This window comes from Ylistrum balloti, unplaced genomic scaffold, assembly GCF_031769215.1.
Source record: "Ylistrum balloti isolate Yb309-2 unplaced genomic scaffold, AGI_CSIRO_Ybal_v1 Utg370040, whole genome shotgun sequence".
In the NCBI taxonomy this organism is placed as follows: Eukaryota; Metazoa; Mollusca; class Bivalvia; order Pectinida; family Pectinidae; genus Ylistrum; species Ylistrum balloti.
The window spans coordinates 79,935-104,322 of NW_026782098.1; the positions used below are offsets into that span (position 1 = coordinate 79,935).

The 24,388-nt window shown below is 32.8% G+C and overlaps 1 protein-coding gene across 1 annotated transcript in view; it reads right to left on the minus strand.

The window, feature by feature from the left end:
* Positions 1–582: 582 nt before the first annotated feature.
* The window catches only part of LOC132549049 (extended synaptotagmin-1-like), a 41,443-nt gene continuing 17,637 nt past the window's right edge, over positions 583–24,388 (minus strand). Inside the window, exons 16-28 of the mRNA XM_060212948.1 lie at positions 16,543–16,606; positions 15,262–15,324; positions 12,212–12,351; positions 10,192–10,278; positions 9,758–9,841; positions 9,433–9,540; positions 8,719–9,011; positions 8,303–8,349; positions 6,620–6,670; positions 2,976–3,090; positions 2,225–2,321; positions 1,032–1,143; positions 583–771 (exon numbers count right to left, since the gene is read on the minus strand). Of these exons, the coding sequence (XP_060068931.1) occupies positions 614–771; positions 1,032–1,143; positions 2,225–2,321; positions 2,976–3,090; positions 6,620–6,670; positions 8,303–8,349; positions 8,719–9,011; positions 9,433–9,540; positions 9,758–9,841; positions 10,192–10,278; positions 12,212–12,351; positions 15,262–15,324; positions 16,543–16,606 (1,419 nt within the window). The 3' untranslated portion in view covers positions 583–613. The remainder of the gene's footprint in view (positions 772–1,031; positions 1,144–2,224; positions 2,322–2,975; positions 3,091–6,619; positions 6,671–8,302; positions 8,350–8,718; positions 9,012–9,432; positions 9,541–9,757; positions 9,842–10,191; positions 10,279–12,211; positions 12,352–15,261; positions 15,325–16,542; positions 16,607–24,388) is intronic.

Consider the following 24,388-nt stretch of genomic DNA (forward strand, 5'->3'; position numbering starts at 1 on the left):
TCTCAGATGCTTACTTACCCAGTAAATACCTAACTAATCTATGATAATTGTAGGCAAAATCTTAAATAAGTTTGAAATGACATTTTCATTAATTCACATACATATAAAAAATAATTCCTAGCATATTGAGCAATATCAAACATAACCATCACACAGGACAAAAATTACACATATTAAATGTAATAACAATAGTACACTGGTTTAAGCATTAACTTTACAAATACTGTAAAAAATCAAACAGATAATGTATTAGTGTCATTGAAATATAAAAAGTTTATGAGTAAACATAATATAGACTATAAATGATCACACAGGTAGAAAAATTATGATGCTTTACTAAGTAATATATTACAATATTAATATATTAAGTAACTATATGATATACTCTTTTCTATATAACAGTATCTAGGGTATCAGTTTATGACAGACAAAGTTTCCGTTGCCAGCACCTAATAGTACAAAATTAGCATATCTTTCAACATAATTCAAGCAGTCTTAACCTGTAGATTCTTACTAATCCTTCAGTTTCATACATCAAGTGACTATAGATAACAAAAATAATTGTAAACATGTTTTCTCCCATATCCATCCTGGCTCTGAATCAAAAACAAAACTAATGCATTTTTTCTTTCCTAAATGACCATGATTTGTTAAACCGAGCAGCCTTCCTGTTGACTAGACGAGGGTTAGGTTTGCCCTTGGTCAAAAATACTTCCACAGACACACCTTTGGACAGGGGCAGCCATTTCTGGACCCCTCCCTCCTCATAATCTGTAACATTATGCAAATCAAGTAACATTAACAAGAAGTTGACATTAGTCTACATGTACAAAATCTATTAATTGTTTAATGATATTGAAATGAACAAACTAGACAACCCTTCATCCCAGAATGCTTTCAGCAATCAAGCAAAAACATTCATTTTGAAATAATATCAAGTTATAATATTGATACAACTGAAATATATTACTATATGAGGAAACACTGAATTTGAGAAAGTGTTCCAGTTTATAGGCACATTAAACTCTTACCTCTGAAAAGGTATTCCAATGTAAATGATTGCTGAGCTACATGTTCCTTGTGGTCCAGTTTGATATCCAATATGACAACAGTGTCTACATTCACACCTGCTCCACGGTCAATCTGTCACAAATACAGCATCAAGTATTACAGTGTTACAGCCTGCCCCAAGGTCAATCTGTCATAAATACAGCATCAAGTATTACAGTGTTATAAACTGCCCCACAGTCAATCTGTCACAAATACAGCATCAAGTATTACCACAACAGTCAATCTGTCACAAATACAGCATCAAGTATAACAGTGTTATAGACTGCCCAACAGTCAATCTGTCACAAATACAGCATCAAGTATTACAGTGTTATCGACTGCCCAACAGTCAATCTGTCACAAATACAGCATCAAGTATAACAGTGTTATAGACTGCCCAACAGTCAATCTGTCACAAATACAGCATCAACAGTCAATCTGTCACAAATACAGCATCAAGTATTACAGTGTTATCGACTGCCCAACAGTCAATCTGTCACAAATACAGCATCAAGTATAGACTGCCCAACAGTGTCACAAATACAGCATCAAGACTGCCCAACAGTCAATCTGTCACAAATACAGCATCAAGTATTACAGTGTTATCGACTGCCCAACAGTCAATCTGTCACAAATACAGCATCAAGTATTACAGTGTTATCGACTGCCCAACAGTCAATCTGTCACAAATACAGCATCAAGTATAACAGTGTTATAGACTGCCCAACAGTCAATCTGTCACAAATACAGCATCAAGTATTACAGTGTTATCGACTGCCCAACAGTCAATCTGTCACAAATACAGCATCAAGTATTACAGTGTTATCGACTGCCCAACAGTCAATCTGTCACAAATACAGCATCAAGTATTACAGTGTTATCGACTGCCCAACAGTCAATCTGTCACAAATACAGCATCAAGTATAACAGTGTTATAGACTGCCCAACAGTCAATCTGTCACAAATACAGCATCAAGTATTACAGTGTTATCGACTGCCCAACAGTCAATCTGTCACAAATACAGCATCAAGTATTACAGTGTTATCGACTGCCCAACAGTCAATCTGTCACAAATACAGCATCAAGTATTACAGTGTTATCGACTGCCCAACAGTCAATCTGTCACAAATACAGCATCAAGTATAACAGTGCACTGTTGTTTTATTCGCTTACCTCAAATGTGATGTTTAGAAGGGGATCTGTGACCTTGACCATTGATGACTTGGCAATGACCCTGCTACCGGACAGCAATCGAAGACGTTGACTAGGACTGGAAAAAAAGGACTTCACACCTCAGAGCACCTCAATACACGTCAAGTAAGATTGAGACTTTAGGTGATTTTACAGTATTGGAAACTATTACAGGAAATCACCTCTTCATCTGTACAAGAGTAAAGTTGGGTCTCGGAGATTTTTCAATGTATCAGTGATTGTAATTATAATACTTTCAACAGTTGTATATTGCCTCATCAGTCAACCATAAAACTTTCTCCAAGGTGTTGGACCAACGGATTGTTGCTCTTCATTAGTTTCCCCACATATCAATAAAAACAATAATCATGCTATACAACATAAAAATAACAATAAATTATCAACATTAACAAATACAATTCTCAAATTTTCTTAATTTTCATTAAGCTACAGTAGTACAGTATTATTCAGTTCCTGTTATTTACCAAATGTGTTCACTGTACACATTTGCTGTTCAGCCAACTCTGTACTGGTTGCAAAAATGTAAAAAGTATTAATGACCAGACAGCAAATTTGTCTGGTGCTCAATCAAGTGCTCAATCAAGTCATCATCATTTTTTTTCTTGTGAAAAAAGCCAAAATCATCATATCTACAGAGAGACAATAAATATAGACATGAGAAAGTGTGACTGTGTACCTCAGTACAGTAACCTACATAAACTAATTTTCTTACTTGTGAACTCGCACTTTACAGTAGATACTGGCAGTGTCAGGGAGTGACAGTCCTCTGACACGGAGGAGACGTCCAGACACGCTGTAAATACGTTCCACACCAGCGACACTGCTGTCTGTAACAAACAGGCCAAAACAGTTGTAAGATTTGTGATTTTTCTTGTCAATTCATTATCAATTGTTAATCTCAGAATTGGGAACTACTGCCTAGAATAACTCTATTTACCTTTTGGTGTTCCCACAAAGAGAAGTTTATAAAGCATGATTAGAAACCAATTACACTTACATCAAAACTTCAAAAATGATATCTTTTCAAGACATTGCCTGTTGTTTGAAAGAATTATCTCAAAACTTTCATATCATTATATGCTACTGGCCAAAGATTCAATTAATGGTTAAATAGTGGCTCCTGCAAGTTTGAACACACATGACAGTGATAGAACCCAGCATGCTCCTGGCCATTAGCATCTACTCATATCAAAGTTTTAAGAAAAGTATTTCAAAAACATGATAAGTTTTGACGTAAATATCATATTAGGCCTAATGGATATGCATGACATTAAATCTCATTTTCCTTTCACTCAGGTGACCTTAAACTCTTACCATAAGTCACATACAATATATAATCTGTATCTCAATGGCTTATCTATAATAAGCACCTGGACAAAGTTACAATACTGGAGACATACCACAGATACGGCCCTGCTGCTGAAATCAATTACTATGGTCAATGTACAGCTTTGTTACTTTATATAACGACAATCTTTCTGATTATCATTGATCTGTCCAAAGACATATCTACTAGAATTTTATTGGTGATTTGTACATAGAAAAAGATTGAAAAATGTAATGGAGTGCATGCAAACCATGATCATTCTGAATGATACAAAATTAAAAAAAAAAATGCACAATTTCCTCTCTAAAGGACAATAAAATAAAAAAGTGAAATATAAGTATTTACATATCAATTGTACTGGCTTTCAATGAAACCAAACCCTAAACTATCCCCCCTTTTTTTGGAGTGGGGGGGGGGGCTGGGTGTGGGTGTGGGTGTTGGGGGTATATGTTGAACATAAGGATCAATATTATGATATTGCTCATCAAGGCGTACAAATAAATCCATATAAATGTTCTATCACTATGACCTGCATTACATATGGATTTCAAATCAATTGTCTTTATAGACAAGTATTTGACATTCAGAGGTGACCTTTACAGAGAGGTATTTGATATGCAGATGTATTTGTTAAATAGAGGTGACCTTTACAGACAGGTCACACATAGTTCACTTTCATTTACAATATGGGGGAGTCTTTTTGAAGAAAACTGCAAACAAATTGTTGGGAAATGCTACATGCATGCTTATGTCTGTTATCTTCCCTTAATGATATATTGTTACCCTGTAAACAAACATACTCTGTATTATAAAAGTTCAACTGATAGCTGTACAGAAAGTTATCAAACAAATGATATTAGATATGAGATTCTGACTGTAATTTATCAATGAGGCCATGCAACACTAGAAATAAACTACTGAACATTAAATAAAACTATTTTGTACATTTAATTATAGAATATTCACAAAATTAACATGTTTCTCAATGGCTGATCCACCAGCTACTGGTACTTAAAATATAAACATCTTGTTATTTTGAAATGAACAACATTTTCTATTGAATGATATCCTTCCAGACATGTTGAACATTTCATCGTAATATATGGTCTCTACAGTGTAAAGGTTGTTGAATAACATGACAAAAAATACACCAATATAATACCAATGTAATGTGAATAATGCCTACTCCTACACAACACTGTTCAGTAACATTACAATGTTATTTTATTGTCCTCTAATAAGCCCAACCCCTGACTTTGAGAGTCAAAAGACACATGCCGGTCACAGCCCACCCCCTGACTTTGAGTCAAAAGACACATGCCGGTCACAGCTCACCCCCTGACTTTGAGTCAAAAGACACATGCCGGTCACAGCCCACCCCCTGACTTTGAGTCAAAAGACACATGCTGGTCACCTCAGCTTACAACAGGGTAAATAGTAAAGCAACTTTCACTGAAACAACTTTATTGACATCATGTAAACATTATTTTCTGTTGATATATTCCTGACATATCAATACATGTGACCTTAACATGGTACGATAATGAACAGCGAGAGAAAGAGCTATTTATACCGTTGGCATCACCTGCGTGATAGGGTATCTATAGTGGGATTTTCTTAAAAAGCAAGGAATGACTTGTAAACTCCATTTTCAAAAGGAATAACTACACACTGTATTTAAAACAAAATTAATATTCATGCAGATCTGCATTACCTAAATCTTCCTGCAGTTAAATGCTTGTGAAATCCTGTAACATTGAATTAATCTGACATGCAACCTTAATCAATTTACTTGTAACACTGTACTTTACAGATGGAATTTTCATATACATAACATATAACATATTATCTTGTATACAGTAAAGGAAGATATATCAACATATCACAGAATTCATTTACTGCATCATAATGTCCTTCTTATCTACTGATGGTTTACTGTTTTGTACCTTAATGTCCTCGTTGTCTACTGGTTTAACAACTGAGATTTTCCTGTGAAGGTTGATCTCAATATAATGGCATGCACTTATAACTGATATTAGACTATGAAATAAGCAGTCATGAAGGCACACCTTTTATTTTGAAGAATTCTCCACTTAAAAACTTTCAAGTGACCAATGACGTATAGGTTTCTCATATGAATCTGTTTAAATACAATTGCAGTCCATATTGTTGACTGTCTATGCAGGATGCAGAGTGACAAATTCTTTCTTTTGATACTTACGGATCATTCACAGTGGCGCAAATTTTAAATGTCAAAACAATATCATATTTAGCACTATTATACTCTGGTTTTAATATAAGTCCACGTAAGTGGTAAATTGTACATACAAAAATTCTGCATGCAAAAATGTTTCTAGCAAAAAGTACAGTAAAATATCTGGTATCAATATTTTCCCGACATTTAAGAAACATATAGACCTTAAAACTGCTTGCCTGGTTTTATTTTCAGCTATTGATTTGTTGGAGTCCCCACCCCAGCAAGACATACAGAATTTTTGATAAATTTGTAAAACAAATGAGACAGTTATATACCTCTGGAAGCAATTAAGGTTAAATTATGACATGGCTGTATGCTTTAGATCTGAAGAAAAAAAATCACATTTACCAGGTATTCTGTGATCATGAAATTTGGTCTATGCCATTCATTTGAAAGCTAAAGTTTCTTACTTCTTTGACCTTAACAAACAGCCCTTCATCTTTGTAAGCTAGAGGACAAAAAGATTTAGGGAAAACACAGCTGACAGACGGATGATGCACCAATAGACAAGTTGACAGCCATTTCGTAACCAGGTGATTTGAAAAATTAAAATGACATGCGTCTACAAATAATTGAGAACCACAACAGATTTATATATCAGATTCGCAAGTCATGTAACATGAACCTGTCTGTATATACCCTAAAGACCTCAACCAATAAAGATTGGTGCGACAAAACAGAAGACAACTCCATGCTTTATGTGATCTCTAGCAGTTTACATCGCCATGATCATATGAAAATACTACATTGAATGCCGAGCATCATGATTTACCTGTCGTACATTTCTCCTTTTTGTCACGGTTTGTGATTTTGCAGCTGTTACCTAGTAAGTAATCATGTTTAAAGTCAATAATACTAATATACAACATTGTGAGACAACATGATTGCTCATTTGATTGACATTTTAGGCAAACAAGTAAATAAACTGTAAACTTGTTCACTAACTTTTTATTGTAAAAACTGTCAAATGTGACTCTTTAACCTATACTAATAACATCTGATCTAATCAAATTTAAAACTTGGTTTTATGATACTACTTGAAAATCAGGAACTACATCTGTTAAGGATTTAAAAACATATCTTGTTAACAAGAATTTTCCTGCAGAAGATGTTTAGTGTTTTAGTATTTGTTAATCCAGATTGATGTAAAAGGTGTAGAACTTGATGAAATTGATGTTATGATACTATGGAGTAAATATGAACCAAATTAGATTGTTAAACTAAAACATTGCTTTGGAATGAAACAGGACAGATGGACAACACTATATGACAATCTATAAAATGGTCAGGATATTTGTAAAACCATAGCCTTCATTGACTTAAATCAAAATCTTCCCTTACATCAAAAGCAATTCAGTAACAAAGTGTTTTCAAATAAGTGCAGGAGGGGAATCAAAATTATGTCCCATATGCTTTAACCTTTGACTTACAGAATACTCATATACTACCAACTAGAGTCTCCCAATCAAGCAACAATGTTTATTCAGATAGTGTTCAACAAAGGATAATTACATTGAAATTGTAGTACTAATGATTGAGATGTACACATCACTCTCCACCAGACATAAGAAACAGTACCTGACAGGAAATGTGACAGCATATTTGGAGGATATCCATGTACACTGTATTGTCATTCAATAATAATCTCATTGGTTAAGGAATGGAAAGAGAAGGCAATCTTATAACTAAAATTAGTAAATGCCTGGCAATGATATATTGGCACATGCAATTTGAAGTGTGACATGACAATACTGTTTATATACCACATAACAACAGATGATCTGTAGAATCACCACCACCAACAGGCCAGTACAGGTTTGTACACAATAGCAGAACATTACATTGACAATACATTGGTATATAGATAGGAGCTGACTGACGAGTGCAATGAAGTAGGAAGTACTTGCCAAGAATCAAGGATTCTTCAGTTTCGGCAGCTGTAGAGGCTGTGTTAGGTATACACAATTTAGTATCAAAATAATGTTTACAGTCCTGATTCTATAATCAACTATAAATTTTCTCTATCATATCTGATATATTGAGAATCATATCTGATTTCAGTAGCACATTTCTATTCAAATAAATTCTTTAAAATGTAAACGAGGAGCTGGTCATGGCAATTCTGAAGATTAATTATTTTTTTGAGAATGAACATGAATTAGCAATAGAAATGCCAGTGAGTTCACAGGAAACACTAAAGCATCACAAGCCATGAAAGCAACAACCACTTTTGTCTTAGTTTTTGTTTCTAGCCCCGACAAAGGTTAGTAAATATCTTAACATGTTACTGTAAAGTACCAACATCAACAATGAAGCATTATGTTAATTAAGACACATTTTGAACAGATTATAGCGCATCACATTTTGTATACCAATAGTGTTTAACACATCTGCTTAGTCAAACTTCTCAAGGCACATCAAATTCTTGTAGTAATACGTCTAACTTTGTACTTACCCATAGATATATTATCCCCATGGTGCAGGGCGGCAAAAGAATTTGTCCTGTAATATGAAAACAGAGTAAACAGGGGCTCACAAACATGATGGATATGACCATCACAAATGCAATATTATAGTCGTACAATAAGTAAGACCTGCATGACGAGGTGAAGTCTTTGCTTTATTGGATAGATATAATATCAGATGTGTATAGCATTTAATTTTTAATGAGACAAATATGACAGGGTATGTAGGAAATAATTAATGGTAAAATAACTGACTTTAATGTACTGAAAATTTAAAGTTTACAGTAATTTAATGACTAGAGTGATATTTCGTTGAACATATATCAGATGTTTCACATTGTTACATTATGCTATCTTGTAATAAAGGATTGAATTAAATAACCAACAAAATTTACAAAATACTTACGAGTCTGAGTGCCTCAATCCTGAGCCAGCTGAAAGAGTATGACCATGGGATGACCTTCGTTTATTCATGTTGACATCAGAAACAGATCTGTGTAGTCCACCATTCCCAGAGTTCTGTTCCGATGCCTTTCGTCCTGTCCGTGGAAGTGTAGCAATGCTGGAGTTCTGAGTGGGTTGTGATGGCCTGGCTGCCTGGAGCTTCTCCATCTTCCCTGGGATAACTTGTTCTGATACAGCTGTCATGTCAGGGGTACCATTGGGAGGGGTTACTGTCACAACAGCTGGAGGGTTAGACTATACAGACAAAAAAAGCACAATATCATCTCTATCCTTCTGCCTTTAGATAGATCTTCCTATGAATTATCCTAGTTGACACTCCATAGAGTGTTATACATTTGATACAACATATTTTTATGTGATTCAATCTATAGAAATTAATTAGAAAACCATAATTTATTTATTTATTCATTTGAGACCTGACCCAGAGGTCACAGTGTTCCTTAACCAATCACATATAATGTCTCTTTTCAAGACATTATTTGTTATTGGCTTAGTCAACACTAGACATTTATATTATAAACTTAAATTGTTTAATTTTTTTGAACAAATAATGATGTAAATCTATTGGAAATATTTGAAAACTATCATAAATCATAATATCAGTACCTAAACATGTGACTGCAACTATAATATCAAATATTTCTTTCATACAAACCATGGTAGGTAAATCTGGCTTCTCAAAGACCTCATCGTCAGTAGGGGGCGTGGTAGGTACACTTGATTTCTTTGGGTTTTCTCCCTTCTCACTCTTCTTCTGTGCTTCCTTCTTAATCAAAAGATTGACATTAAGTGGCAAATTGCAGCATCAGTTATCTTGTTTACAAATATAATGGTTTCAAACAATTTAATAGAGTCGCAAAATCTGTATTGCCCCATTCAAAAACATCAAGAGGAATACTAGACCTATAAGGTCACATGATATTTTAATCAATACACCTTTCTCGTTGTACTAGAATATATCGAAAACTTTCTAAACTTACGATTGTCTCTTTGCTAGTCACAGTACACTTGATCTGGATACGGCCATGTTTAGCTCTCCCCAAAGTCAGCCATTCTGGTTTAGCCTAAGACATCAACATGATCATGTTTCACATATATATGATATACAAATCATTTTAATCAGATTTATATTAACTGAAATAAACAATTGTTAATTAAAAATGTAAGTTATACAAACTACAGGCCTCAATGTTACCCATTTGACCTCCAAAGTTTAATTCACTACATTTTCTCCAGAAGGTACATTCTAACCGTCAAGGATTTTCATCTTTAAAAAATGCACAGTACTTGGAATAAAGTGTAATAAATCGCTGTAAACAAAGTATGGAGAGAAAAGCATTTTTCAATACAAAATTTGAATTCAAACAAAATGAGAAACAGAATTTCCGATTCCTGGTATTTGTCAGATTATTACCTTGTAGGAGATTTCTTTGAGTTTATCCATAGTCAACATCACTTTCCCCAGGAAGTCTCTGGAAAACACATCCTTGTCATACAAATTCTGGAAATCAGAAACAAATCACAGAAAAATATATCAATTTGTACTTATTACAATGTTATACTATCATGATGTTCTGTGTGGAAGCTGCACTTAATTATTATTACAATGTTATACTATCATGATGTTCTGTGTGGAAGCTGCACTTAATTATTATTACAATGTTATACTATCATGATGTTCTGTGTGGAAGCTGCACATAGCTATTATTACAATGTTATACTATCATTATATTCTGTGTGGAAGCTGCACATAGCTATTATTACAATGTTATACTATCATTATATTCTGTGTGGAAGCTGCACTTAATTATTATTACAATGTTATACTATCATGATGTTCTGTGTGGAAGCTGCACTTAATTATTATTACAATGTTATACTATCATGATGTTCTGTGTGGAAGCTGCACTTAATTATTATTACAATGTTATACTATCATGATGTTCTGTGTGGAAGCTGCACTTAATTATTATTACAATGTTATACTATCATGATGTTCTGTGTGGAAGCTGCATATAGCTATTATTACAATGTTATACTATCATGATGTTCTGTGTGGAAGCTGCACATAGCTATTATTACAATGTTATACTATCATTATATTCTGTGTGGAAGCTGCACTTAATTATTATTACAATGTTATACTATCATGATGTTCTGTGTGGAAGCTGCATATAGCTATTATTACAATGTTATACTATCATGATGTTCTGTGTGGAAGCTGCACATAGCTATTATTACAATGTTATACTATCATGATGTTCTGTGTGGAAGCTGCACATAACTATTATTACAATGTTATACTATCATGATGTTCTGTGTGGAAGCTGCACATAGCTATTATTACAATGTTATACTATCATTATATTCTGTGTGGAAGCTGCACTTACTTATTATTACAATGTTATACTATCATGATGTTCTGTGTGGAAGCTGCACATAGCTATTATTACAATGTTATACTATCATTATATTCTGTGTGGAAGCTGCACTTACTTATTATTACAATGTTATACTATCATGATGTTCTGTGTGGAAGCTGCACTTACTTATTATTACAATGTTATACTATCATGATGTTCTGTGTGGAAGCTGCACATAGCTATTATTACAATGTTATACTATCATGATGTTCTGTGTGGAAGCTGCACATAACTATTATTACAATGTTATACTATCATGATGTTCTGTGTGGAAGCTGCACATAGCTATTATTACAATGTTATACTATCATTATATTCTGTGTGGAAGCTGCACTTACTTATTATTACAATGTTATACTATCATGATGTTCTGTGTGGAAGCTGCACATAGCTATTATTACAATGTTATACTATCATTATATTCTGTGTGGAAGCTGCACTTACTTATTATTACAATGTTATACTATCATGATGTTCTGTGTGGAAGCTGCACATAGCTATTATTACAATGTTATACTATCATTATATTCTGTGTGGAAGCTGCACTTACTTATTATTACAATGTTATACTATCATGATGTTCTGTGTGGAAGCTGCACATAACTATTATTACAATGTTATACTATCATGATGTTCTGTGTGGAAGCTGCACATAGCTATTATTACAATGTTATACTATCATTATATTCTGTGTGGAAGCTGCACTTACTTATTATTACAATGTTATACTATCATGATGTTCTGTGTGGAAGCTGCACTAAATTGTAAATTTGTTATTAAATGAAATTGTTTTTTGCTGATAATTTAAGTGAGTTCACTCACATTTTCAACTATATCAAAAATTGTTATGTATATATACTACCATAGAAATTTGTGAAATACTTCAAAGAGATTTTTTTGATGTAGTGAAATTTTGTTCAGAAAATATGAATTTCCAGGAAAATTTCTACCAATGCAATCTTAGTAATAATGAAAACCACATAGATGAGATAAAAATGTTTGTACACTTACAATTTCAATGTTCTGAGTATCATCTGCCACCTCAAAGGTTGTGCTCTCATTCCATTTAGGAAACAAAATGTTCTTTTTGACTGAGGTCCTAAATATTTTCTTGTTGGCAAGCAACACTTCACAGAATGGATCACTCGAACCTATAAAATAAGTCTAGGTTATAAAACCTATAACAATAAGTCTAGGTTATAAAACCTATAACAATAAACCTATGTTATAAAACTTATAACAATAAGTCTAGGTTATAAAACCTATAACAATAAGTCTAGGTTATAAAACCTATAACAATAAGTATAGGTTATAAAACCTATAACAATAAGTCTAGGTTATAAAACCTATAACAATAAGTATAGGTTATAAAACCTATAACAATAAGTCTAGGTTATAAAACCTATAACAATAAGTCTAGGTTATAAAACCTATAACAATAAGTCTAGGTTATAAAACCTATAAAATAAGTCTAGGTTATAAAACCTATAACAATAAACCTATGTTATAAAACTTATAACAATAAGTCTAGGTTATAAAACCTATAACAATAAGTATAGGTTATAAAACCTATAACAATAAGTCTAGGTTATAAAACCTATAACAATAAGTCTAGGTTATAAAACCTATAACAATAAGTCTACGTTATAAAACCTATAACAATAAGTCTAGGTTATAAAACCTATAACAATAAGTCTACGTTATAAAACCTATAACAATAAGTCTACGTTATAAAACCTATAACAATAAGTCTAGGTTATAAAACCTATAACAATAAGTCTAGGTTATAACACCTATAACAATAAGTCTAGGTTATAACACCTATAACAATAAGTCTACGTTATAAAACCTATAACAATAAGTCTACGTTATAAAACCTATAACAATAAGTCTAGGTTATAAAACCTATAACAATAAGTCTAGGTTATAAAACCTATAACAATAAGTCTAGGTTATAACACCTATAACAATAAGTCTAGGTTATAACACCTATAACAATAAGTCTAGGTTATAACACCTATAACAATAAGTCTACGTTATAAAACCTATAACAATAAGTCTAGGTTATAAAACCTATAACAATAAGTCTACGTTATAAAACCTATAACAATAAGTCTAGGTTATAAAACCTATAACAATAAGTCTAGGTTATAACACCTATAACAATAAGTCTAGGTTATAAAACCTATAACAATAAGTCTAGGTTATAACACCTATAACAATAAGTCTAGGTTATAACACCTATAACAATAAGTCTATGTTATAAAACCTATAACAATAAGTCTGGGTTATAAAACTTATAACAATAAGTCTAGGTTATAAAACCTATAACAATAAGTCTAGGTTATAACACCTATAACAATAAGTCTAGGTTATAACACCTATAACAATAAGTCTATGTTATAAAACCTATAACAATAAGTCTGGGTTATAAAAACCTTTAATTTACATGTTTGGATATGTTCTGATGGCCCATAAAACTATCAGAATATTTAACATTTGATAATTGCTTTTGTGATTTAGTATTAGTTCATATGAGGTACATTTACAAAGTCCAGATTCAGTTGGAATACTCACACTTAACAAGAATACTGTATTATGGTATGACAGTACATACACAACATAACAAGAATACTGTATGACAGTACATACACAACATAACAAGAATACTCTATGATGGTATTACAGTATATACACAACATAACAAGAATACTGTATGACAGTACATACACAACATAACAAGAATACTGTATGACAGTACACACACAACATAACAAGAATACTGTATGATGGTATGACAGTATATACATAACATAACAAGAATACTGTATGATGGTATGACAGTACATACACAACATAACAAGAATACTGTATGATGGTATGACAGTACATACACAACATAACAAGAATACTGTATGATGGTATGACAGTACATACACAACATAACAAGAATACTGTATGATGGTATGACAGTACATACACAACATAACAAGAATACTGTATGATGGTATGACAGTACATACACAACATAACAAGAATACTGTATGATGGTATGACAGTATATAGACAACATAACAAGAATACTGTATGATAGTATGATAGTATATACATAACATAACAAGAATACTGTATGACAGTACATTCACAACATAACAAGAATACTGTATGATGGTATGACAGTATATACACAACATAACAAGAATACTGTATGATGGTATGACAGTACATACACAACATAACAAGAATACTGTATGACAGTACATTCACAACATAACAAGAATACTGTATGATGGTATGACAGTACATACACAACATAACAAGAATACTGTATGATGGTATGACAGTACATACACAACATAACAAGAATACTGTATGATGGTATGGTAGTATATACATAACATAACAAGAATACTGTATGACAGTACATACATAACATAACAAGAACACTGTATGATAGTACATACACAACATAACAAGAATACTGTATGACAGTACATACACAACATAACACAGAAATACATTACTATATAAACAGTACAAATGATGTCAGATATGGAACAGAAACAACAATTAGAATACTGCTGATAAAGCACAACTTTGTACAATTGTAATAAAAAAACTTAGTAACTTTTCATGAAATTGGTTCAAACTGAGAGAAGATATCTTTGGAAGAAATTGATATAAAAGAAAAAAAAACAAAGGGCATTTACTCTACCGTAAATTGTTATGCTGTTCAGAAAATTTGATGTCATTGTAATAAAGCCTACATGCATTAAAGTGTTGTTTGAAAACTAGGAAGGGAGACATCTAACCTTGATATAAGATCATGACAGCTGGGTGGACAAAATAACTCTATAATCTATTGACAGGTGTAAAAAAAATAATGTGGATCGTTTGAGCAAGGTGCTATGTTAGACAATAGCAGTGAGAAACAGCAAGGACTGTAATAGGTTCTGGTCAGACTTTTCAAATGGAATTCATCTCTTTTTTTATCTGTGATGTAACACATCTCACCAACCATAGCATAACAAACAATACTGGCTTTGTTAATCAAGTGTTACCGTTTCTGTCCATAGCCATGAGGTTCTCTGCCTGTAATATGGTCAAGTCTACCAGGATCTTATCTACAATCAAACCAAATACATATTTGAACATTTTATGCTGATATTTTCTTACATAAAAAAAATCAAGAAAATGCCAACATGGCAACATAATCATAATTCAAACTCCAACTCCACAAAACTAGGGCAAAATATGAACAAACAAAAAAAAATTGCACAGAGATTCCTGAAAAAGTACAAGGAGAATAAGACCAGGTGTTCCAGAAGAGTATGCATTGTTTTAATGATATAATCTGATATTTATCATAATTTAAATAGTTTATCAAATTTTGTCCTTTTGATAAATTAACTGTTTAATTATTTCAATATTTTTGAAAATTTGTCTCTCTTTTGTTCAGTTTGTCAAAAAGGAAACAGAGGATATTTGTTGCTCCATCATGAATAATTAGGTAAAACTTTATCAAAAGTGTGCAAGAAGTGAAAAACATAGAAAGTTCCCTCCCCAAGTGAAACACATAAAATGTTCCCTACCCAAATGAAAAACATAAAATATTCCTTTCCCAAGTTAAAAACATACAAAGTTCCCTCCCAAAGTTAAAAACATACAAAGTCCCTCCCAAAGTTAAAAACATAAAAATTTCCCTCCCCAAGAGATGAAATATAACTGTTATTCATCAAGAAAGAAGTAATTTTTCATTCATTTTTTCTAATCTTTCATTAATGTCAGTTGGAATTAAATGCTCTGTTGATTCACATTCTCTATTATCATTACTTCATCCATATACAATCATTTCAAATCTCAGACAAAGTCCTTTAAATTATATAAGTAAGTAAATACAACACATGTAATGTAATTATTTCCTCCCAATCATAGATATATACACTGTATGATATTTTCCAATTTCCACTAGAGTTGTCATTCTTTAAAGATAGCACAATGTATTTTGAGGAAAATTCATATTTTCACTGCAAATGCTGTGATCTGATTGGTAAAAAATAAATGAAAATCACTTGTTATTTTCACTCAGTGAAAATTCATTGTAAAATTCTATTTCTAAATTAAATAAATTCTTTCAAAAATTTCCAAATGATATCAGACTTGTATGTGAATGTATACATACACCAATATTGTAGTTCAAAGCTAAGGCTATTTGGCTGATGTATATCATCATTTTCAAACAAAATGTAATTCTTTTCACTTCATAATTTCTTATCTGATCTATGTAACTGTTAAAACCACCATTACTTTGTGTATATTAAAATGTCACTACTGTTACTAACCATCAGGGAAGTCTTGTGAACCAGCAACTGACTTTGATCTCTGTGGGTCCCCTGGGCCGCCTCCCTGATGAGGAATGAAATGCATGATAACATCAAGTACTCTCTTGTTTATCAAATATAAAGCGGCAGATTTATACAATCATTCTTTAAAGGGTTAAAGACTTATAACCAAAGATATACTTATATCCCTTAGTCAATAGACAGTCTTATATCCCTTAGTCAATAGACAGACTTATCTCCCTTAGTCAATGGACAGACTTATCTCCCTTAGTCAATAGACAGACTTATATCCCTTAGTCAATAGACAGTCTTATTTCCCTTAGTCAATGGACAGACTTATCTCCCTTAGTCAATAGACAGACTTATATCCCTTAGTCATAGACAGACTTATCTCCCTTAGTCAATAGACAGACTTATCTCCCTTAGTCAATGGACAGACTTATCTCCCTTAGTCAATAGACAGACTTATATCCCTTAGTCAATAGACAGTCTTATTTCCCTTAGTCAATGGACAGACTTATCTCCCTTAGTCAATAGACAGACTTATATCCCTTAGTCATAGACAGACTTATCTCCCTTAGTCAATAGACAGACTTATCTCCCTTAGTCAATAGACAGACTTATATCCCTTATTCAATAAACAGACTTATATCCCTTAGTCAATAGACAGACTCATATCCCTTAGTCAATAGACAGACTAATATCCCTTAATCAATAGGCAGACTTATCCCCCTTAGTCAATAGACAGACTTATATCCCTTAGTCAATAGAAAGACCTATATCCCTTAGTCAATAGACAGACTTATCTCCCTTAGTCAATAGACAGACTTATATCCCTTAGTCAATAGACATAAATCATATCCCTTAATCAATGGACGGACTTATATCCCTTAATCAATAGACGGACTAATATCCCTTCGTCAATAGACAGACATATCTCCCTTAGTCAATAGACAGACCTATATCCCTTTGTCAATAGACAACATATATCCCTTAGTCAATAGACAGACTTATCTCCCTTAGTCAATAGACAGACATATATCCCTCAGTCAATAGACAAGAATCATATCCCTTAGTCAGTAGACAAACCTATATCCCTTAGTCAATAGACAGACTAGTATCCCTTAGTCAATAGACAGACTAATATCCCTTAGTCAATAGACAGACATATCTCCCTTAGTCAATAGACAGACCTATATCCCTTAGTCAATAGACAACCTATATCCCTTAGTCAATAGACAGACTTATCTCCCTTTGGCAATAGACAGACGTATATCCCTCAGTCAATAGACAAGAATCATATCCCTTAGTCAGTAGACAAACCTATATCCCTTAGTCAATAGACAACCTATATCCCTTAGTCAATAGACAACCTATATCCCTTAGTCAATAGACAGACTTGTATCCCTTAGTCAATAGACAGACTTATATCCCTTAGTCAATAGACAGACTTCTCTCCCTTAGTCAATAGACAGACCTATATCCCTCAGTCAATAGACAAGAAACATATCCCTTAGTCAGTAGACAAACCTATATCCCTTAGTCAATAGACAGACTAGTATCCCTTAGTCAATAAACAGACTAGTATCCCTTAGTCAAGACAGACTTATAACCATAGATAGACTTATCTCCCTTAGTCAATAGACAGACTAATATCCCTTAGTCAATAGACAAACTAGTATCCCTTAGGCAATAAACAGACTAGTATCCCTTAGTCAAGACAGACTTATAACCATAGATAGACTTATCTCCCTTAGTCAACAGATAGACTTAAAACCATAGCCAATAAAAAGATTATATAGCCAAGACATAGAAATACAAGGTCTACAGGATAATAGATCCACAAGGCTATTATAATATGAATGATATTAATCCATGTGCATTTGTAATGTGATATGATATTAATCATAATCAATTTCAATTTAACAATGAGCAGTTTACTTCTACTCAATGAGACTTAAGTATATGGCTGTGTATATCCAAACCCACATGCAAGAAAACCTTCTATCTAGAATGTGTTTCATTTACTCTCTATATAACATTACCAGTATTCAAAGAAACCTAGCAATATATACAGGCTATATTTTAACAACTCCCAGTGTTATCAATAAATATTAAATATTTAAACAACATGCTTGCATATTTATTCTGTTAATGTATTTTGAAAATAAAAACATAAAATACAAATCAATAACATATGTATAACCGGCTATGCTCTCTACTTATGGTGTTTTTCTGAGAGAGACCTAGACAGGCAGTATTCATGCTTGTATCACAGTATAGTTGTGATGCTTTCAGTTTTAACACTTAGTTTCTGAGCCGTGTTTCTTTGTGATATCACTACACCTGTTTGGTATTGGTGTGTACATCTCAGTCCTGTTGTGATGTAGTTAAACCATTCTGTAGCAAGGAATGTAAGTACAAGGTGATTACTTATATACAGTCTCTAATGATCTACATGTGTCCCCTATAATTAGATTTGCTGAACTATCACCTCCACTGCTCTGCCAGCTGTGTAGCACATTGTTTCCATGTAACTACCTTATCACATACCAGTATAACATCCCCATGGATAGTCAAAGACCTTAACTATTGACTACAATAAAAGAAAAACAAAGTGAGCATGGACTATACTAGGATATACTCCCTATAAACCCCATTTTTCCTTGTGATCTAAATCTTTTGAGTGGTTAATCTATCTATCTTATTATTATTTTATTTTAAAAGTGGTTGACAGTGACCTTTGACCTTGACCGATGACCATCAAAATTTGAAAAGTTAATAAGTGATTACTATATATATATACCCCCATTACATAATTAGATGTGGAGGGGTATGTGTGATTTCTACATAAACTCCTTACATATACAGTGGATATAATGATGTTGAATACCTGTATGTACAGTGTATAGAAAGGGCCTCTATCAAGTTATAACCTTCATATGACCTTAGACGATATAAAGATATAAAATTTCAAATGTTTAGGTAATTACACATCATAACCATCAAGTATAATCAATAATAGTTTTCATCTTCTTCATTGTTCTTCATTCAGCTATTCACAATGACTTATCCTTCATATTTAAGAAGTTTATCTTATAAGGGGGTCTACAAAAATGTAGATTTCATTGAAAAGAAAGAATTTGTTTCCCATCTTCTGAAAAAAAGTTGTTCAAGCACATATCAGCATAATTTTAGGTACTACTAGTCACGAATCTTTGAATCCATGACAATGTATTACTACAAATACTAAAGGAAAGTATATAAAAGACATGCAAACAAGTACCACATCATGCAAATAATATACTCTTATTTCAAAATTATCTCCTTTTTCAGCAAACTTTGCATGTTAGAACAAATTAGTCAGTAGAAAAGTTGATCAAAAGGTCCAGAAATAAACGGATTCATGTTCTTCACAGGCATAGTGACCACACCTGAAATCTCTACTTTTTTATGTCCATCTTTTTATTTATATTTCATATTATTAGTTTTTTCCAAATTAAGAAATACTCGTGCCAAGCCATGAAAATAAAAGGAAAAAGAATTTTTTTTTCTTTAATAGTGCAAGAATTCTCTTTGGAATTACCAGTATAATTTCAGAAAAAAATATAAAACATAATTTTTTTTTACCACACATTTTTCTCTTCAATCTTTTCATTTTTGCAGAATCAAAACTTGCATAATGCATTTCATGCCAGCAATATCTATGTATGATTACACATATTTACCTGCAGCAGAATCCAGTAGATATTTATATTGGCACTGTATCAATAACATTATCAGTATCAATACCTGATCATTTCCATGCCTGCAGTATTTTATCATTACCAACCAGAATGTTTTCATACTAGCAGTACCGTTAACTTGACAAAATCTCTTATCTGCCAGAAGTACAATTGTATCATTTATTAAAATAGTGTGAAATTCATGAGTAAAAAAAAGAAAACTGAATAGGCAAAAGCACCACTTTACAGCAAAATGGATTGGCAAATATTTCTGGCATATTCAAGAACAAATTTCACTTGAATTTTGATTTGATCAACTTTTCACAAAGTTTTGTTATATTTGCTCTTCATCAACAATGTTTTGTCCAAGAAGATAACATCTGCAGCAGAGAAACTTTTAATACCCTTAACAACAATACCTCTGGAGCTATAAGGCCTGACATCTCATCAGCCTGTTTAAAGTACAACACAAACAATTACCTAAAAGAGGAATGGAAAGAAAATGAAACTGAATATAAACTGATTAATGGATGAATTCAACAAGATGTTTTTTTATCTTCACTCAGAAAAAAACAATTACCAGAGGTAATGAAAAAGATTTAATTTGTAAATAAATAAATGTAGTAACCTGAAGACTACACCTGGTAATTACCTGAAGACTACACCTGGTAATTACCTGAACACTACACCTGGTAATTACCTGAACACTACACCTGGTAATTACATAAACACTACACTTGGTAATTACCTGAACACTACACCTGGTAATTACATAAAACACTACACATGGTAATTACCTGAACACTACACCTGGTAATTACCTGAACACTACACCTGGTAATTACATAAACACTACACCTGGTAATTACATAAACACTACACATGGTAATTACATGAACACTACACCTGGTAATTACCTGAACACTACACCTGGTAATTACCTGAACACTACACCTGGTAATTACATAAACACTACACCTGGTAATTACCTGAACACTACACCTGGTAATTACCTGAACACTACACCTGGTAATTACATGAACACTACACCTGGTAATTACATAAACACTACACATGGTAATTACCTGAACACTACACCTGGTAATTACCTGAACACTACACCTGGTAATTACATGAACACTACACCTGGTAATTACCTGAACACTACACTTGGTAATTACATGAACACTACACGTGGTAATTACATGAACACTACACATGGTGATTACCTGAACACTACACCTGGTAATTACATGAACACTACACATGGTAATTTCATGAACACTACACCTGGTAATTACCTGAACACTACACCTGGTAATTACCTGAAACTTACACCTGGTAATTACCTGAACACTACACATGGTGATTACCTGAACACTACACCTGGAGATTACCTGAACACTACACCGTGTAATTACATAAACACTACACCTGGTAATTACATGAACACTACACCTGGTAATAAATTACATGAACACTACACCTGGTAATTACATGAACACTACACCGTGTAATTACATGAACACTACACCTGGTAATTACATGAACACTACACCGTGTAATTACATGAACACTACACCTGGTAATTACCTGAACACTACACATGGTGATTACATAAACACTACACCTGGTAATTACCTGAACACTACACCTGGTAATAACCTGAAGACTACACATGGAGATAACCTGAACACAACACCAGGTAATAACCTGAAGACTTTAACCTTGGTCTAGGTTTGATAGAAAAAAATCACAGCACCATATATAGAATTACTGATAAATGGTTCCCTACACAGCAGTAAGGTCACAGCACTATATATAAAATTACTGATGAATGGTTAACATTCTAAAACAAAACCTGGGGGAAAAGAAACATAACAGATGTTGTAAAGATAATGAAGATGTACAAAATTCAAATTAAACTTAACAAATCTTTTTTTCTAATTCATTAAAAAAGAAATCAAATGTGCAATTGTATAAATATTTACATCATTTTTTTTCTAATCAAATAATAAAGAAATTAAAGTGTGCATTTGTTTAAATTTTTGTGATGAATTTTTCTAATTTAGTTAAAAAAAGAAATCAATTGTGCATTTGTATAAATCATGTACTGACACATCAGAAATAAACATATATGAAAGCGTGCAGTCGAATTTGCTGAAATGAAAATCTATAATACAGGTACAGGTATCTAAAATGAAGCAATCCTAAACCAAGGCAGAAATAGCATACAAATATTTCTAGAGATTTCTTAATCCATCATACAATTTTAACATTTATATGTGTTCATTTAAGATCATAAATGTACTGCTGTTCTTGTTCACAAATTTATCTATTATACTAAACACAGGTATATCTAAACAGTACCCATTAAGTTTATTCACTTCAGTAAAAAGTCAAACAGAAAAGGAAATGCTGTAATTTATTACATCACCAAACACAATGTTTGCCATCTGGTCTAAAAATGAAAAAATATATCATTTTAGCCATCTCATTATTTTGTCATTAATGAGCAGGGACAAAAATGACATATTGTAACTTATCTTAGCTGACATTTACCTGTGTAATGCTTGTAATGCAATATTAATGCAAAATTACCAAACAGACAAAAAATACCAAACTGTCCTTTATACAGTCTGTTTTACAGATACTTTACATGATACATTGGAATATATTGGACTAATACAGCTATGTAATGAGAACACACTTTGAACCTTTAATTTCTGAAGGAAAACTGCACACATTACACAGGTTTTACTGTACTATGTATGATGGGAAACCTCAGGTAACCAGACTCTATATTATTGTAGGCTGATATAGACTTTATTTATTTTACAACAATTGCGAAACAAGTTATGTTTACTTATATAAGTTAACATAACTTGTTTCTTAATTGTTGTAAAATAAATAAAGTTTATATTATATTATTGTAGGTTGATAAATTATGTTGGTCAGAGTACAAAGTGGAACACAATATACAAGTTTACAATATTACACCATTTACCACATGCTGATTATACAAATTGATAGGCTGTAGATCCAGGCTCAATCTCAGGGTAGTAAAAGGTACCAGCTAGGACTATACAGGACCAGGGTGGGGGATCAAGATTAATATTAAGGGACAACAAAACTAGACAGGAATATAATACAGGTTTAAAACCAGGGATGTAGAATTCATAACTATCTATAAGAGTTGACTGTTCATAACATTTTCTTACATTTAATATAAAAATATTTAATTGGATGTCTATTTATGAGGGTTCCTACTGAAATTCTGGAGTCAGTATCTGAGTAAATTAGGGCTCCTACTGAAATTCTGGAGTCAGTATCCGAGTAAATTAGGGCTCCTACTGAAATTCTGGAGTCAGTATCTGAGTAAATTAGGGCTCCTACTGAAATTCTGGAGTCAGTTTCCGAGTAAATTAGGGCTCCTTAAATTCTGGAGTCAGTGAAATTCTGGATGTCAGTAGCTGAGTAAATTAGATAACTTACTACAACACTACTGAAATTCACAAGCTATAGTAGATGGGGATGCATTGATGAAATTAGGTAGTGTCCTCACTGAAATTCTGGAGTCAGTTTCCAAAATAAATTATGGGCTCCTACTCTAAATTCTGGAGTCAGTTCACAGGTCAACACAGTAACTGTCTGAGATTCTGTCAAGACTGTTAGAGGGAGTGACAGGTGTTTTGGACATCTAGATAACTTACTACAACACTGGATCTACAACCACAAGCTATAGTATGATGGGGATGCATTGATGAAGGATGAAGTTTACCCGAGTAGTGTCCTCAGTGGTGATGGAATGATGGGAAGGTCTCAAGGAAAGAGGCTGTTCACAACAAAATACAAGTTAAATGTGACAATCTTACTCTAAAGTGTGTGGCACAATGGAAAAACATACATGGTATCACAGGTGCAACACACTAACGATGTAATACTCTCACAAGGAGACAATACCCACTCTCAATGAGACAACAAACACCCGCTCACACCCTCACAAGGTGACAGCTCACAATCCCACACCAACAAGACAGCTCACACTCCCACACCAACAAGACAGCTCACACTCCCACACCAACAAGACAGCTCACAATCCCACACTAACAAGACAGCTG